This window comes from Hipposideros armiger, unplaced genomic scaffold (assembly GCF_001890085.2).
Source record: "Hipposideros armiger isolate ML-2016 unplaced genomic scaffold, ASM189008v1 scaffold_46, whole genome shotgun sequence".
Taxonomy (NCBI): Eukaryota; Metazoa; Chordata; class Mammalia; order Chiroptera; family Hipposideridae; genus Hipposideros; species Hipposideros armiger.
In genome coordinates this window covers 1,591,122-1,610,239 of record NW_017731396.1, presented here as the reverse complement: position 1 = coordinate 1,610,239, position 19,118 = coordinate 1,591,122, and the positions used below count along the sequence as shown (strand labels likewise).

General features: G+C 42.8%; 1 protein-coding gene across 8 annotated transcripts in view; it reads left to right on the top strand.

The window, feature by feature from the left end:
- Positions 1-19,118, top strand: part of PRDM2 (PR/SET domain 2) — a 109,847-nt gene that overhangs the window by 29,032 nt on the left and 61,697 nt on the right. For 6 of the 8 annotated variants that reach the window (XR_002123678.1, XM_019639764.1, XM_019639758.1 and 3 more), the window contains 2 exons: positions 1,314-1,466; positions 7,239-7,365. Coding sequence is in view for 5 of the 8 variants with exons in the window: in XM_019639764.1 (XP_019495309.1) it covers positions 1,314-1,466; positions 7,239-7,365 (280 nt within the window). In the remaining 3 variants the exon portion in view is untranslated. Of the gene's footprint in view, positions 1-1,313; positions 1,467-7,238; positions 7,366-14,374; positions 14,537-19,118 lie in introns of those variants that run through there. The other 2 variants (XM_019639762.1, XM_019639763.1) reach the window with 2 other exon arrangements.

Here is a 19,118-nt window from a genome sequence, read left to right as displayed (position 1 = left end):
TCGTTAAGTGGGCGACTTAGAGGAAATTATTTAACTTTTGATCCTCAACTTCCACATGTTAGGAAAAGATGATAATGAATCCGCTGCATGGGGTCAAACAAGATAATATGGGAAGCACATAGCATTCTGCCTGCCATCAGTTTCCAACAGGAAGAAAGCATGGCTGGTGCCCAGTAAGGTGGGCACTGCCCCTTGGCAGTCAGGCTCTGAGACTCAGGCATGCCCACAGAGCAGAGTGGAGAGCGGGGGCTTTCTTCCAGCAGGAAAGCTGCTGTAGAGAGGAGTGTTTAATGCGGGGGGCAGAGAAAAATAAGCGGTGGGAGCCTTGGCTGTGTACATGTCGGGAAGAAAGGGAAGCCTTGAGGTTCTTTCCTTTCTTCCTAAAGAGAGAGGAAAAGACTCATTTCTTTTACTTTGGTTTTGACAGGTCTGTGACCAGTTGATTCTGTGTTTCTATTTCCGTGCCTAATCAAGTGTTTTAGAGTCTTAAGTTTCAGGGAAGTAAAACATAAATGTATGTATGTATGGGTGCGTATACAAGGATAAAGTTAAAAATAGTTGCTAAATAGATTTTCTTTAGAATGAAGGAATAAGTGCTGGGAGCACCTGGGAGGAGGACTTGACTGAGATTGGATGATCAGGGAAAGCTTCCTGTAAGAGGACATTGGATCTGACTCCTGGAAAGGGGGCCTGGTCTTTTTTTGGGGAGGACACTAGCATTTCCCAGAGTATGCTCCATAGCACCTCAGTCCTGACAGATGCTCTGGGTAGAGAAGGGGTTAAGAATGAGCTGAGTTTGCAGCAGCATCATACCGTTCACCCACTTGGAGGTTCACACTGCATGTTCGCTGCTGAAGTTTTGTCAGCCCTGCAGTGAAGGGACCTGCTGAACTGTGTCGGCCTGGCAGGCTGGGCCCCGTGCTCGACCTCCACAACAAGCCAGCAGGCTGGGGTTTGGATGCTGCCAGCTCGCTCTTCCAACTCTATCTTTAGGGAATGGAGTTGTCACTTGTCCTTGGGTCCATATTTGCGAGTCATTTAGAGATCATGAAACATATTTACTATAGCTCTTCAAGTTTAGGAGAAAAAAATTACTCAAGCCTAGACAGAAAAATAGCTAAGGAGGATTACACAGTTTTGAATCTCCGTTTTCATCTTTTATTTTTCTTTGCTCTGCTCTTTATTTATTTGGTTTCTGTGACATACTTTATAGAGTACTTGCATATAATGAAAAAGAATTTGTAAAAGTTGAAAGTGGAAACGTTTTTAAGAAACTCCTGTTTTAACCAAGGCGTCCTTCTCCCCCTCCCAAGGTGTATTACCCAAATTTGGGATGGATGTGCATTGATGCCACCGATCCAGAGAAGGGGAACTGGCTGCGATACGTAAATTGGGCTTGCTCCGGAGAAGAGCAAAATTTATTTCCGCTGGAAATCAACAGGGCCATTTACTATAAAACTTTAAAGGTAAGAGTGTTAGCATCAGTCTGCCGCTAGTTACTTTGCACGCGTTTTGCAAATACTGTCTGCAGTCGTGACTGACAATAACAACTGTGCAGACCTTGAAAGGATTGTATTTGAAAGTGGTTCATCAACACATTGAAGCGACTTCCCTCCTCATGAGATACAAATGCGTTGGGACCTGTCTGTCGGGCAGATTTATCCAACTGTAAGAAACTGTCAATAGCTGTGGTGGTTCCGTGTTAACTGCAAACACATTCTTAGTCTTCAGTGTAATGCAGCCTTGGATTAGCTTTTCTTTTCCCTAACTTTTATTCAGAATGGGAATTAAACAGAACATTTTCTTCCTTCAGCCACATTTTTATTTGGAGACATTCATGGTTTAGATGAAAGGAAAAGGAAAGTCATGTTTTAGGGTTTGTGGTGCAGTCAGAGGTCACTGAGTACATTCAGGGAAGTTACACTTAGGAAGTGTCGAGCGTGGCTGCGTTTCTGCACCAAGCAGGCCCCAGTCTGTCTCCCGTGTTGTCATGTTCTCTCGGAAGGCAAATCTGCACGTGCTGTGCATGGAAATGTTCTCAAACGCAGAGTCTTGAGGTTCTAAAGATAGATAATTGTTGCTTTGGGGAATAGATGCATTTGCTAAAATTGCTGTAGGGCACATTTCTCTTTACTCCCTTCTATTAAAAATGTCATAGATTAGGGACAGTCCATGGAAAAAAATGATCTCCAAGGAGTTGAAAACTCTGAATGAGCAAGCATTTAAGATGATGGTCATGCTGAGTTTTGCCTGTGTGGCAGTGCTAAGACTTCTGGGAGTAGAGTTAGCAAGTAGCTGCTTCATTTTCTTATGCTGTTCTTTTCCTGTCACCTTTAGCCAGTTGGACTGCCCTCTGCCGCATGTACACCCACATCCTTGCTTCCAGGGACTGGAAACTTATTTAAAACTTCTACAAACTTCTTTCCCATTTTCTTTCTGCTATATTGTAAAAGCATGATTTTCTAGTAGGTGTAACTATACAATTTTGTTACACTAGAATTTGAAATTAGATTCAAAATTTGATTCAGGAATTCATTCTGTTTCTCAAATTTATTTAAAGTGATTGTTGCATCGGGTTGAATCCGTGAGGCAAAATCCTGGTGGAGATGAAATACCAGCCTGGGGATGAATCTGAGACAATCAAGGGAGGTAGAGATGAGGTTCCAAGGGAGAGCAGGCCCAGGGAAATGTTAGGACACTGAGAGCGCTTTCATCAGGCTGTGTGCATCTCTGATAGCAAATCGAAGAAACATCGAGAAGCAAGGCACATAGTGTTTTGGAGAGTGAGCTCTGAAGCCAGGCCTCTGGATTAGGTCCTGGCTTGTTGTGTGACCCAAGGCAAGTCACCTTCCTGTGCCTCAGTTCCCTTATTTGTAAGATAGCGCTAATTGCAGTGTTGCCGTTATGGGGAGCAGGGTGATTTCGTAGGTGATAACGAGCAAAGCTCTAGCGTCTAGTAAGTGCTAAATGAATGATAGCCGCTACTTTGGGGCGAGGCAGGATGGTGTCATGGTTAGGAGTGGGGTCTGGCAGATTGCTGTGTGAGTAGGTTTTGCCTTCTGTAGTTGACATGTTACTTCAACTCTGTATCTTAGTTTTCTCATCTGGAGCAATGGAGGTAATAGCAAAATCAATGCATACAGTTGTGAAGATGAAACAAGACTGTGTAAGGTTCAGTGAAGTGTTGCTAGTCTAACCCAACTAAACGTGTTACCTACACTGCTGCTATTACTGTTACCTATCTTGGTCTGAAGAACATGGTTCTGATCTTTGCTGATCTCCCCCAATTCTGACCTTCGATGTTTGCTCAGGTATGCACAAGACCTTTCAGATTTCTTACTGGTGGCTATCTAAGTATAGATTAAGCTTTCTGTGGTTTAGATTTTGTAAACAAACTTATGTGTGATGTTCTTCTGTGCTCTATATCACTTTCTTAACTATCACCCAGATAATTGGAAAATCCCAACACTGGCTTTGTTTGTAATATGATTAAAAACTATTTTAAATTCCCAGAAGTTAAGTGTTAGCTTGCTATCCATTCATTCTCCTATTCACTAGTTTGACAAATATTTATTGTCTGGTATATACCAGGTATTCTTCTGGAGCAGCAAACAGAACAGATAAGGTCTGTGGTCTCATGGAACTTACGATTTATGGGTGAGGAGGCAGATAATAAGCGAATAAGTAAACAAACTATTTCAGATGGTGATAAGTGCCTTGAAGACAGTCAAATGTGATAGATGCTAGGTAGGGGGAGGGCTGCTTCAGCTCTGGTGAATCAGGGAAGACAAGACACGAACTCCCCAACTGGCATGGGGAGAAGCCAGCCACGCAGAGGTCTGTGTGGTAAAGGTAAGAGCAGACCAGGAAGAGGGGCCCCTGTTGAAGAAAAGGCCTTGAAGTGGGAATAAGATAGATATTTTTGTTTTTTTTGAAGGAATGAAACAAAGGCCTGTGTGGCTGGAGTGAGAGGAATGGGTAGATGAGGCTGGTAAGGCCGGTGGGGGCCAGCTCGGGGGNCGGCGTGTGGCTCGAGGGGAGAAGTTGGGGATTTTCTTCTTCAGTTCAGTTCACCCACTCGGCAGTTGAGGTTGTCTGACCTGTGTCTTAAAAGATGATGTTGCGGAATAGACTGTAGGTGGGAAAGCATGGATGTGCTTCGTGTGTTCCTGTTATTCTGGAATATTTTCCTTATTTTGACCCAGTGTCAGGAATATTTATTGGAACCCTTAACTCTTCCTAATTGGTCTGGTAAAATTTCAAGTTTATATTTACTGAGATTTAGAGAAGAGCGTATGCTTGGTTCAGTAAGCCTGTCAGAACCTATGGGAGAGTTAGGAAGAGTTTAAAGTCTCTTTGTTGTTAGATTTTTGTTCAACATCAAAATGCAATATATAAAAAAAGATGTTTGGACTTGTGACTTTATTTTTTTAATGTGGGTTTATATTTCCTGTGTTTAGGAACATAAATTTTATTTTATCCTGAAAATTGACTTATAAAATCTTAAATGTGCTAAGCAGTGCAGAGGAAAAAAACAGCACAGTACAGAAGCAAACAATCACTGATTTAAAAAGGTATATTATTTTCCTCTTCATAAAGGTCTGTTATTTTTGTATCTGTTTTAGTATGAAGTTGGGAAGTATATAACTGAATAATACAATAATCACCTCAGCTGCTAACGATTTGGAAAGTTCTTCAACAGCTAACAAATCACGGGGCTTTTGCTATAGCTGTTCACCAGCTCATTAGCCATTAAGAGATTTTGTATTAGATTTGAGGTAAAAACAGATTCTGATGTGTTTTTATGTTGTGTTTTGCAACAACAAAAGAGAGAATGCCCTCCTAAGTTAAGAGTTTGTACTCATATTTAATTTCACCCAGTTGCTAGTACAGTCAGTTCTTCTCAGAAGGTTGCAGTGGGATGACCATGGCAGCTTAAGCTCTGGTCTGGGAGGCATCACAAAAATGCCCAGTGGGTCGCTTGTAGCCAGTGTCCTGGTTACGCTGTTTGGGTTAGGAATAAATTGAGAATACATTTTCCTCACTCCTTTCCATGTTCTTTTTCTCTTTGGTTTTATTTAAGTCTTTACATATTTCTGCAAACCCTAATCTTTTCAAATATTATATGATACCATCATTGCTTGAACATGTGACTTACAAAAAAAAGGAGACGCAAACTATATATTTGGAACTATCAATTGTTTACTTAAATAAAAAAGCCTATTCCTTCAACAGAAACAGATTAGCTCATCAGAGTACCAGAAGGCATTTGTAATGGCTCTTTAAACTCATAAAAATCCTGTGTATTGACTTGTAAAATCTTATATATTTTAACTCACTAAAATCTTGTATGTATTAAGTTTTTTTGGTTTAGGTTTAACTGACTCAAGAAGGGCAATAATAATACATTGGTTTAATAAAGATAAGAAAATGGCAGGTTTAGCCATTGTTGGGGGAGCAAAGGAAACAGTGGCTTGTTCTTTTATTTTAAAGAATTTAGAATATTTTAAAATTTGGACTATATAAACAGTGAGTTCTGTAGAGAATAAAACAAAGTAATATTTACCTTCAAGGGTATCATCTAGACTGGAAGGTATGTGGAAGCGAGGAACTATGTTGTTCTGAACTGCCATGTTAGGTGGGATTCCCCCTGCTCCTAAAAAAGGCCATGACCATAGTGCCCTGATCAAAAGCAACAGTGCCAGTATTTTATTAGCTAATATGCACACCTTACTCAGAATTTGTCAGTTGTTCCAATCATGTCCTTATAGGAAAAGAAAACGCAGTTGCATTCAGTTATACTGTCTAGTCAGTTTCCTTAGATTGAATAGTATGTCAGTCTTTGCTTTCGTAGCCTTTCAGCTTTGAGAGAACTGGTCAGTTATTTTGTAGAATGTCCCATAGTTTGAGCTTCTCTTATGTTTCATCATGATTAAATTACATTTTTATGCATTTTGGGCAGACATCTCTAGAAGTGATGCTTTGTTCTTTTCTGTGCATGGTGTCAGGAGGCACATAATGTCTGTCTTATAAAGATACCGTTTTCCCCTTTGTAATTAATACATGTTTTATGGGGAGATATTTTGAGACCTTGCAAGTATTCTGTTACTCCTCAAACTTTCACCTACAAGTTTTAGCATCCGTTGATTCTTGCCTGAATCAATTATTACTTTGATGATTGCCGGCTGGTGATTTTCTAATTCCATTGTTACTATTTTTTTTCATTGATTAGTTGGGATCTACTTTAAGGAAGAGCTTTCCTTCTTATTTGTTGACTTGTTCATTCATTCATTCATTCTTTCATTTCTATCAGTATGGACTCATGGATTCTCATTTTATTCCGTGGGTTTTAGGTGGAACTTTACTTGCGTGGATAGTCTTGGGACTTGTCACACAGATGAATCATTTTGAGAGGAACCAATAAGCCATTTCCTTAAATTCTATTTAGAAATATAGCCTTTCCCTCAGTTTATTTTTTCTTCAGGGTATTCTAGATATAATCAGTATGCTGGTGATACATGTTGTTAAGAATTTATGTTGTAGGAGCACAATACGTGTGAGGCACCGTTAGGCATTTCCTTCTAAATTTAAGTTGTCATGTAAACTCCGTGTGCGGTGTCAAGGGCAAGTTGGTGGCTTCCCCATGGACCCAAGCAGGTTGGTGGCAGTGTATATATAGATAGCATACTGCCAGGACACTTGTGTGTCCTCTTCTTTTTTAGCCTTTCCATGGTAGAATTAGCAGTGACTTATAAATGTGCAGTGGCATATACAATAGTTCTTCCTTATCTTGCTTAACTTGCTCTTGGAATCTGAACCGTGGACTGGTCATTAGCTTTCAGCAGTTCTCCAAACCACCGTGTTCTTTCTAATTGTACTTTAAATTTCTCATCAGCTAGATTTTGTGGGCAAGATGGTTCCGTGTTTTATTTTTCTTTCTGCATTGGTAGTCGTGAGGCTTTGAACAGTAAGATTCGACAGCCTACGGCAGTTTTGAGTTTAAAGCAACCTCTCCTAGTCAGAGCCATAGTGGACATGCGGACCCCCAAGAGAGGAGGCGGGCGGGAAGTGAGGTCCTCCCTCCAGCAGAGGGTCCCTTCCCGCAGCCGCCCAGCCCGCAGCCGCAGAGGGTTTCCGAGCCCTTCCTGCCCGGCTGGCCTCCGTCTCGCCGCCCCGCCCCCGCCCGCCAACAACCGCCGCTCTGATTGGCCCGGCGCCTGTCTCTTCTCTCCCCGCAGCCAATCGCGCCGGGCGAGGAGCTCCTGGTCTGGTACAATGGGGAAGACAACCCCGAGATAGCAGCTGCGATTGAGGAAGAGCGAGCCAGCGCCCGGAGCAAGCGGAGCTCCCCAAAAAGCAGGAAAGGTAGGAGCCCGCCGACACCCGCTCCCCCGCCGCTCCGGATCCGGGCTCCGGTGGAGCCCGAGGCTCTCGGTGACCTTTTCCGGACCGGCCTCTGGCCCGCGCTCCGGCCCCCCCGGGACGCTGCTGAATCACGGCGCTGGACGCCGCTCGGGCTCTTTTCTAACTTGGGGTCGGGAATCCGGGCGTGGAAAAGTGCGCGGACCCCAGCGCCGCCCTCGGTTTAGTTGTCACTTCACTTGCGGACATCAAAAATAGCTGGATTTGCGGGTGGGAGCAGCAGCCGGTCTCTCCCGAGCCGTGCACGCCCGGTATATTCTTAGCTTTTTGTGCTATTTGCCAGTGAACGCGTCATAAAATGTGTTCCGAGAGTGACATTTTCCGCTCAGGCAGATTCAGTGGCCTCCTGCCCACCCGGGACGGTGCGGGAAGGGCCGGGCGCTCTGTGGCGGATGAGCTCGCGTCCCCCAGAGGGCAGAGGGAACTGGCCCGGCCAGGCGGTACACTGCCACTCCGCGAGGGCCGGGCCGGCCGGGCAGTGTCGCTCCACGCGGGGTCGGGCCCTGCCACCCGGTGCCCCCGGGCGCCGTGCCGTGCCGCTGCGCCCGTCTCCCGGACGGGCCCGGCCACTCTTCACCCCACCCCACCCCACTCCACGAGGGGCCAGGCCGCGCCGCGCAGGATTGCAACACTCTCAGGGGTGGTTTAAGGTCTTAGCACAGCAGATCTTCCCGAAATTAGGCCATTAACAAAATGGAAGTTGAAGAGTGTTGTTTTGTCACTTTGACTCAACTCCTGTAGTTTTGTTTTATCGTGTTTTCAAACCAAGGTAAAGCGCAGTCAAGCTTACAAAAGGGAGGGGATAATTTCCGGGTAGGAAAATAGTTTGGTTGGATATATCGTATTTCCAGCTGGCATTTTGACACGTTGTTGGGATTTTTTTTAAATGAAGATTTTTAATGTGAATTCGTAAATCTTTCATAGAGCCCAGTTTGAATATATGCCAAGGCACACTGTGGCCGTTTCCTACTAATACAAAACTTGTTTTTTTGCCTGCCTTAGTCTTAAGTAAATTTTTGTATTTGTCTGGACTTATTAGTCTGTCCTTTACTCAGAACATTGCAAAGCGAGTTGTGTAAGTCATATTGTAAATAAAATCATAACATAAACTTGATTTTGGAAAACTGTAAAAGTAATATTTAAAAATGTAGGCAAGAAGTCTTTTTCTGATTTTCCTATTACATATTGTTTTTATTTCATAGTGTAATGCAAATGCAGCTAATTCATCCAAGGGACAGTTTGTGGGCCTTCTATTAAATACATGTTCTCTGTTTATTGAATATGATTTTGTGGCTGTTTTAGGTCATTAAATACTTTGATCCTGAATCAGGTGATTAGGGTCTAGAAAATTCCCAGGTGTTTTTTTTTTTTTTTTTTTTTTACTGTTTTAAGTGACTATTGAGATTTTATTATTGACATTAGGCTTAATGCATAATTGTTTGCAAACTCTTTACATAATTCAACTGTTTCCTTTATGTAGTGTTCATTTTATTTATAACTAATGTCACCAGCCTTTCCAGGTAAGTTGTGATTTGCGGGGGCTGGAGTTGGGGGAGAAGGGGAAATCTTTACTCTGCAACTCAGCATAACTAACTCATTATTAATAATAATATATAATAAAATATATTGTTATTAAATATATTCATAGCTTAGTGGAAACTTCACTGTAAGGCTTTTCTGTTTGACGTGCATGTTCAGAACATTTTATTACTTTTTTCTTTTTCCCTTTTTAAGAAATCTATTCATTTAGTTGGATTTGGAGAAAAATGAAAATAAACCTTTTATTAGTGATGCATGAACTTACATATCTTTATTTTTATACGTGCCTAGATTGCTGGGTTTTTATGTCATTAAGTAGTTCATATTTCTTATTATCCTGTTATTATTTTTATAACTACTCTGGGCAGCATATAGCCCACTGAATCTTAGGTTTTAATTAAAATACTTACATGAGGCTAACCCTTGGAACTTATAGTCTGTTTCCAACAACTTACTGGTAAAGAGTCCTGTTTGAACTTTACGACCTAAAGTTTGGAGAGTTTAAATAATGAGTCAAACCTTTTTGGTTTTAAATTAAATACTCCATGAAAGCTAATTTATAGCTTGCAAAGACCTGAAACGAAGAACTTTTCATATTAACTCAGTTCTGTTTAGGTCTTATGTGTGACCTCAGACATGTAAATACCTTTTCAGGCAGTGATGTCAGTGAGTAAATCAACATAAATTTCTTTCAGTAGCAAGTTAACTTAGTGTTTCTGAAAGCCAGATGTTGAAGACATGTAGCTGACAGGTAGATTGACAGTGGACCTAACTATTTCAGTTATGAGGCCGGCAGAGAGAAACAAAGGGCTGAATTCTTCCTAGTTCTGGACTCCGGCTCCTTTGCGTGACAGCTGCTGTGCCTACAGCTGTGCATTGCATGTGGTGCCTTTCAGAGTTCATGGGATGGCGGGTGGATCTGGGCAGTGAAAAGCCCGATGCCTTCACATACAAAGTGGGCCCTTCTCTCTCCCTGTCTGTCTCTCATTTATTTAACTAACGTTCATTAAGCTCCTGCCGTGGGGCAGGCACTCTGCTAGGTTGTACAGCATGATGGTGAGAGAAAAAGCAGCAGTAACTCTTCTCATGGCGCCTGTGGTCTAGAGACAAACATTAAATCAGTAAGCTGTGATCAGCACCTAGATGGTTGGCACGGAATAGGCTCTCAATAAATATTCGTTGATTGGCAAACAAAGACGCACACAAACCTGTAGTGAAGGAAAAGAACGCAGTGCTGTGAGAACACAGTTCATATTGTCTCTGACCAGGGAGCATGCAGTTTTGCTATGGGCCAAAGATGTGCGCACATTCGGCGTTTTGAACTAGAATGTTGGATCCTCAGCTTTGTGATTCAGCCGAACTTCCTTCATGTCGAGCAGCCCCTGTAATGAGATTGAACACGAGAAGTTCTTGGATGGGACAGATAAAACTTTTCAGGTAGGGAGAAAGGGAGGGTTTTCAGTGTCTGGTGTTTTAGTTTATTTTAATTCAAACCAGAGGAAGATTATACTCTGTGAAGTAAGGTGGAAGGGTCAGATTTGGAAGTACTTACCATCTTCTCCACCTCTGTCCCCTATTTGTTAGTGCGAGAAGTGAGAGATTGACTTTGTTTGTTAGCAATAAAAGTGACCGTTGGCAAATGTTCTTTTCAAACATAGAAGCAGAACGTGTTGTTGCCCTGTCCTCTTGGCTACTTAAGAGCCTTACCTGAAGCACTTCTACCCGAAAGAAACAGCAGTGGCTTTGTACACATCGGCTTAGTGGAAGGAAGAACGTGGGGCCCCCGGTTTTTTTACCAGGTGACTGCGCAATTCATGTCACCTTTCTGGGGCAGTTTCTATAGCTTTAAAAATGGGTGTCATAACATGGAATGGTCCTTGTGCAACCTAACCTCACAGGGTTGCGGTCAAGTGACATAAAAAAGGAACAGCTCTGTGCCCTGTACGAGTCCATGGTACCTGTTCGTGCCACCGACAGAGTGGCTGACAGCTGTGTACGTGTTTTCTTGTAGGAACTACTGAGTTATCAGTCGTGTTTGTGGAGCACCTATGGAAGCTCAAAATAAGCAGCGGGCGTCCCCGCTCCCTCGCACGGCAGAGCCTTGCTCTGACCATCGGCCCTTAACGTAGGCCTAGTTCTGACCTATTGACTTTCCTGCTCATGGCAAATTAGAAGGAGAGAAGAGCTATTTATAGCAGCACGTAGTTTAATAGCTGATAGCTGGTGAGGAAAGAAGACAGAAAGTTTATAAGAAAACCAACAATGAACTATACAGAGCACAGGTCCTTAAGGTCACTTAGCAGGTTCAGATAATCCTTGATAAAAACTGTAAATGGTCCCTGAGAGTAACCACTAGTTTATAGTATTTAGGTGACTTTGAGTCACCACAGAACAGTTCCATCATAAATCAGCTTAAAAGGGAAATATTTCATGTGTCTATACAATCAAAATCATTTAACTACAACAACCTGGGTACTGTGACGAGCACTCAGTTTTTTTGAAGTTGTACCTGTCTGAAATTCTTTTCCAAAGGCGACAAAGCATATCGAAATTTATAAGCTTGAGGGAGGGAGTTAAGAAAAGCCACGTGCAAAATCACTTGGTCTGAAGAGTTTCAAAACATACAAAAGTGCTAGACTAAAGGGCTGTTGGCATTGAGAGAAGGAAAAGGGAACTCCGGGTGGGAATGGCTGGGGAGTCTCTCCTTAGACTGGGTGGCAGGATGGGGCCTTTCAGAACGCAGAGCGGCCGGAGACGTGGTGGCTGTGGATGGTCCTTCCCCTGCCCCACCCAGCTATGTCACACGCATTTGCTGTGTCTGTGTCAGACGCTATTCTAGGTGCTGCCGTTACTGCAGAGAACTAAGTGACCAAAGTTCCTGCTCTCATGGAACTGATGTTCTAGAGAGCGAGGGGGACAACCGGCCAACAAAATGGACCAGACAGGTCTTGTAGTGTTAGTAACGTGTGTGTCTGTGTGTGTAGTATGGCGTGATTATAGATGGTAGCCAGGGCTTGCTTTTTGGTGGCTGTGACATGAAGGACAATGGGTAGGCCCCGTCAAGGTTCTAGGGGCTGAGAGCTCCTGGAAGAGGGAACATTTGGGGAAATGTATTGCCGAGGTGGTGCATAGTGAGGGCCACCTAGACACTCACGTGAGTGTTTTGAGTTATGGAACTCAATTCTGCAAATGCACGTTCGGGCCTGCTTTCCACCAGGCATTGCACTTAGCGCCTGGACTGGTGGGGAAGAGTCGAGAGACGAGGGAAATCTCCAGGGAGGAGTGTCTCCATCTTACTGCTGCTCAGGGCGGGCCAGACTGCCTGGGTGCTTTAGCTGATGTTGTATGGGGTCCAGGACAGGTAGGCGGGGCGGGCAGGAGCCCTGTGGGAGAGGAGGTGAGCACGGTGGGGAGGGCCTGTGAGAAGGAAAGTGAGGAGGGGAAGAAGGAAAGAGCAGCGCATGGGGCGGGGAAAGAGAACCAGGGGCACGAGCAGCGCATGGGGCGGGGAAAGAGAACCAGGGGCACGAGGTCACGGGCTACTGCTAGCCACCAGGGAGAAGCAGATGCAGCAGGACACAGTAATGAGCCCGGGGTGGTGCTGCCGGGTCTGAGCACGTAGCCTCGACTTCTGTGCTGCCCCGACCTCCCAGGATTAGGAAGTGGAAACTTAGTGAGGTCGGGTGACTTGTCCAAGCTCGCGGCCAACGAGCATCAGATCAGAACTGGAACCCAGGATTCCCATGCCTTCTCTATAGAATGTGCTGTTGTTGGTCTGCTTTTATGTGGGGTGGGCAGCAGAGTAGAAGTGACAAGACTGGTTCCACTTAACGTTAAAATTAGAGCATACATTGAATAAATGCAGAAAACAGGTGGGCTTCAGCGGAGTATGAGCGCCTCACCTACCATAGCCGGCAGCTGTTTCAGGCTCCATGGCCAAAGCTGAAGGGCGGAGGCCTGGCCGTGGTGCCTGAGGATGATGGCAGACGGGCCCCAGACTTCTGGCTGCCTGGTGGGCAGGGCGTAGGGCAGTTGGAGGTGGCAATGTTTCTGTGGAAAGGTGGCCCCAGCATTAAATGCTGTTTGCCTTGCAAGCTTGTCACGGTCGACCCAAGTGCATGGTGTCCTCGTTGTCCCCTAATGTAGCTCTTGCAGCCTTGTAGCTGAGTGATGCCTTTGCTGAGTGAGCATTGGGTGTCCCATCTCTGGTGGTTGCCTGCCCAATTGATCACTGCTGCTGTTGGGGTGATCTGTTTTTGAAAGCTCAGTACAATTTTACTATTTTTTTCAAAAGTACGAGTGAGAATTTTTTTTTTTCTAATTCTGCTACTGAATTGCTCCAAAGTTAGGTAAATCAGTTGGTCATTATTTTTGTTTTGTGGCTTTGATTATTGCTTATGTTATAACCTTCTTCACAGGAAAATTATTCATTACACTGTACTTTGATATGGACATTTGACATTTATCTGAACATCATGTCATTATGCTTGGAATTCTGCTTTCATTGATGGTGACCGTGACAGCAATGACTCGTTTCCTTAGCACGCCTTGCTAGTGCCTAGCGCTGTGCTTGGTGCTCCATGTACAAATGGTCTGACTTGAAATTTTTGGTTTACGATGGTATGAAAGTGATATGCATTCCGTAGAAACTGGATAGAGTAAGTTGTAGTGTTCGGTAGGATAAATGCATTCTCAACTTGTGACATTTTCAGCTTATGGTGGGTTTACCAGGATGTGACCCCATCGTATGTCGAGGAGCATCTGTACAACCTCGCTAATCCCCCCAGTGGCCCTGCCAAGCAGTGATCATTGTCATCCTGTGTGGAGGAGGAACCTGATGTTCAGAGGGGTTATGTGGTTTGCCCACGTTCACCCAGCTATTCAATTACTTGGCTCCGCCTTGCCTAAATCCAGTTTTTATTCATAATGTTCTAAGTAGGACAGTGTTTTATAAGGCTTTTCCAATTAGCCAAGATAAGTTTTCACTACGTACTTTAATCCCAGATAATAAGGCAGTATAGTGTGATTAAACGAAGTCTTGTATTGGAAAGCTAAGATACGGTGAGAACTAACGCCTCAGTTATTCTTGCTTTGGGGGGTTATGGATTGAATAGATTTACTGTATTCCTTTGAGCTCCTCAAATAAACAGTTTTTAAAAACACTAATAGATTCCATTTTATCCCTTGCTAGCTGTTGCCTAAGTGTTCTTTCGACAACACATTTGTCAGTTCGGGCTTTCTGTGAGCATTTCATTTCTCTCAGTTTTATATTATTTTTGAAATCAGTTGAGAAAGCTCAAGAACAGCCAGACGTTCCTTTGTGGAACCCGCTCTGCAGTGCGGGTGGGGGGGCTGAGTCCCGTATCACAGCGCCCCCTCATTTGGTCTTACTGGTGATTTCAGGACGCCCGTGATGTTCAGTGTCCTCCTCCGCACCAGTGCTCTTCTGTTGAGAATGACTGGCCAAATGTAGAGAACGCCTGAATTAAATAGAATTTTTCAAGTTTTCATTGAACTGAGTGTTATGGATCATGAACATAATTAACATCCCCTCTAAAAATTAACTCTAGACACTGTAAGTACAATTCTGATTTGTTTGTGGATATAATTGAGTTAAATTGTGCTTGTTAGTTTCTTTCATTGTCTTATGACGTGACACCAATAAAAGATAGGGGTTTTTTTGTTTGTTTTTTTGTCAAATGCTTATTGGGCGGGAATAGCTTTTTATTTTTTCCTTTTTCCTTTAAGAGGAAATCATTTGAACTGTTTGAAGTAGTCAGTACCTCTCAAGAGGTTTTGTTTGCTGAGAAAGCTGTTCTTATTCCAGCCGCTTGACTCATTCCAGAGAAAAAGCATGGAAGGAAGCAAGAATGGAAAGGAGTTGCCCTAACCTGTCCATGTGCGTGTTTGAATTTTCCTGATGAGGGACGAGTTGATTTCGTAATCGTATTTATCTCAGAATAAAGTCTTCAGAATATGTGTGTATAAAATTTTAGAACTTCCTGAATTTGTGACAAAATGTGAAAGTTTCTATCCAAAACTTTTACTGAGAGTTCTTTATTCAGTTCCTTAAAGACTTAGTAAGTCCCTAAGCCCCCCATCCTTAAATACACGTAGTCAGCTAGACAAAACCACTGTTTAGTAATCTGTTTTTATTTTTCAAATTTTTAGGGCATTTTGCTTTCTGTTCTACACTCTTCTCTAAAAATTAGGAAGCAGTAACTTTGTTTAAAAGGTTAAAACTTGGTGCATGTATTAAGAAGAAAAAGTCCTGAGGGATTATGGGTAAGAGACTAGAAAATTTTCAGTGTTCTGAAACATTGTAGCTATTTCCACTTCTCATTTTTGTGATTATGATTATGATGCTGAAATTTAAAAAAATTAAAAAGTGTTAATAACCTGGTAAATATTATATAGTTATTTTAAAAGTCCTATATTAATATATTTATTTTTTAATACACAAAGAATATTTGAATGATTTCAGAAGCAAGAGGTTTGGTCTAATGATAAATATTGTATGTGTGTGGTGTATAAAAATACTAGTTTCTAAAATAAGATTATGATATCTAAAATCCTTGCTAATTTGATACTTGCAAAACTTTCACTTTTATGTTTTTATTAGTTTAATCAGTGTCTGAATGACCAAAACCTGATTTCCCTCTTAATGAATTAGCTGTGCGTTGCCAGTTATGTATAGTTGCAGAGGGCTATCTTTGCTTTGGTTAAAAAGAAGAGCAATAAATACAACAGGTTAGAATCTTGCCCTCCTTTATTTCTGTTAAAGCTACAGTGATAAACAGTCTTTTTTCTTGTACTTAGAATCCTAACTTTTGATGCAGTCTTTTGTAGGTTTCCTGAGACATCACATGCCACAAAAATGAAGGCAGACTGGTTTGTTCACCCGTGCTTAGAACCCCTAAACCGAGTTATATGCGGTGTCTGAGGTTGCAGTACAGTTTAGACCGGGCAGCAGCCGATTGCCATGCCTTTTGTTCTTTCCACTGTTGGGCTTCTTCGGTTCAGTTGTCATTCTCTTGCCAATTGGAGTGGTAGAATATGCCTTTCTGGTCCTGTTGGCTGTATTTTTAGTTTTTAACGTATGAGATAATCAGAAGCTGTTTCTCCATGGAGTAAAGCGACTGCTGGCTTGATGCAGAATGTCGGGGGGCCCTGCGAGGAACCAGGGCTCCTCTGCCCTCCATCTCTTGTGGGGACACCTTCGCTGTGAGCGTAGTATCTGGCACCAGAGGGGACCTGAGTCTTCTGCGCGTCTCCCCACCAGGTTCAGGCTGCAGGCAGCACGTGCTGCTGGTTAGCTGCAGTTTTCATTTTTTCCACATGGAACAATCTCCTTGTCTGTTTACACATTAGAGATTGTAATTTGGAGGATTTACACTGGAGTGGAAATAGCAGTTTCCCTCTCACTGGCATCCAAAACAATAAAAAGGAATAACGATCAACAGTCTCACTCTTGGTTGGAATTTTGAACAGGGATTTAAAATTCCAAATTTGCTTGTTTCCAATTTTATTAGTGGCTAAATGTATTATCATAGGAAATATCTTTTCCTTGCTAGGTGTGATCATAGGAATATTTCATAACAAGATCAAATTTGAGTGTGCAGCTTAATATCTTTTTGCAGTTTTGATTCCTTTAAAATGATAAATTCAGGAATTTGGACTAGAAAAGAATGTAAGTCACTGTACACCAAGGTAAATTAAATTCATGCTTGCAGTAGAGTGTAGAAAAGAAAATCAAGAAAAGATGATCTTAACTATTTCTGACCCTCCTTAGTTTTAGAGAAACAGGGCTTCTGAATCTCATGGACAGTTAGCAAAAAGCACGTGAAATTGGTAAACTTTGTTTTCATAGTGAATGATTGTTGTAACCGCCCCCACCCCCCAGCTCCAACTTCAATTTCTATGCTAAAGCAGATGAAAAACAAACAACTCCCCAAAGTTTTATTAATGGGGTGGAACTATACTGCTCAGGCTTCACTATTGCTTCTGTATTAAATAAACTTGATCAGTACTTTGCAAAGGGACAGACAACTTGTTTAAAATGAGCCTGAGATATGTGTGTATGTAGGGTGGAGAAGAGAAAAACTGCTGACCCGGCTATACCTTTGGTGCTGGGAACTGTACCACATGTGGACTTCCTTGTGTGGCGTGCTGGAACATACCCTGGGGATTACGAGGCCAGATTCAAACCCCAGTTCCACCAGTTAGTAGCACTGTGACTTTGGACAGGTTACTCTCCGTGTTTTGATCTTCAGTTTACCTGTCTGTAAAATAGGGACAAGACCTACCTTGTAGGTTTGCCGTGAGCCTTAAGCGAGAGCCTCCTAGGAACATGTGTGGCACACCGTCCCTGGTTCATTCCATTGTTACTGGCGGGCATTGGCAGAATTAGCTCTGTGGTAATGCTGCCTGTCCTTTATCTTATCATGGCACTTCCGGATTTTAAAAAGAATGAACAGTTTTACTATCTAATGTGTCCTTTTAAAATTCATATGTTGTGCTTTGGTGACATGGAGTGAATGAAGTAGATGGCAGATTAGGTAAGAGTAAAGCACTGCTTTGGGTCTGCAGCTAGACGCACATTACAGGACGGAGGGCGCCTCGGGCTGGAGTCCTGCTGCTTTCTTCAGCGCTGTCTTGTTTCACTAGCTACCAAAGCTAGGGCACCACTGGCTGTCTAGGTCCTTAGAGAACTCTGGGAACTTGGTTTGTTGCGCAGAAGTCGACGTGTCTCTAGTCTGCTTGCTGCCCAAATGATTCACCATTTTTCTTTCCTGTTCTTCTTGTACCTTGATGTGGCCCAAACCACTCATGGTTTTACTTTACTGTTCTAACCAAATTTTAGGCAGGTGACATTTTGGATGAATTTTGGATCCACTTTTTTAGGTGTTAAATTATCAGACAGTCTTGAAGGAGCTGTGTGTGAGCAATTTCAGTGCCATGTGTGACAGCTGAGGAAATCTTGTCAGTTTACGTTCTTCTGCGTGTGAAATCAGGAGGAAATAAAAGTGAAAGAGCCATTTCCTTAGAAGTTACTGATTAAGATGATGATGATGATGCCAGTTTTAAGGAAACAAATGTCCTGATTGTGTAACGTTTTTATTGAGCAGTCTGCGGATTTGGGGGTTTTTCAGGGATCACACAGGAGCACTCCTGTTGATATGCATTTATGAATTCACCACTTGACTTTGTAATAACAGGCGGTCCCTGAGCCCCCAGATTTTGTGTTTACATCAATTTGTGACTTTCTGGGGACAGGAACCTCAGGTGTTAACCTGATTTTCAAAGGGGGTTTTAAGGCTGCTTCTCCCAATGATTAGGGCCCACTAAAGTATGAACTGGTATGTTTAATTCAAAAAATTAAGCAGAGACAGTTAACAGCAATAAAATCAGTGGGTTACAGACTTCAAAAATGAAATATACTCACAACTTCTGCTGCTAGAGCCTTTATAATGTAGTTGATTGGGGACATTAGTGGGTGTTTGCCAGAATCCTGTCTTCTCTCAGTTCAACTTCTGTCCTCATTGGGTTGTACATTTCCATAATGTTATCTGGGTGGGATCGTGTGAATTGATGTAGAACAAATGAACAAAACAAATGGGTGAATTTGGAATTGTTAGTGGGAGCAGCATGTCATTGTCTTCACAAGAAGGAACATATGCTGACAATTTAGACTTGTAGGCGTGGGGTTTCTGTAATTTGTTTAGTAGAATCTACTGTGGCTAATCCTTACAGTTGATTCATTTATTGAGTCTGTATCAGGCGCTGTGCAAAGTTCTTTATGTACATTATCTCATTTTCTCCTCCGGACAACAGTATCAGGTAGTTATCACCAGCCTGTGTCATAGTGAGCTCCCATCTGCCCTGAACAGGATTATTTCTCATTAATCCAGTTGTGGCCCAAGGCTGCACCATAAAGTTTCGGTTTTGTGAATTTCAGTTTTGTGGGCTTCTGTTCTTTGAGGACCTGTTTTATTGAGTGCCACCCCAACACCGGGGAGGGAGAGGAGAGCCCAGTCCAGGAGTGTCTCGCGTTAGTTAGGGTCAGTTCTTTGCAGGGAAGATGTGTGACCCTGGGGACACAGGAACCTTTGGGGAGCAGGTAAGATGAATGACTGGATTGAGAGTGAGACCCTGCC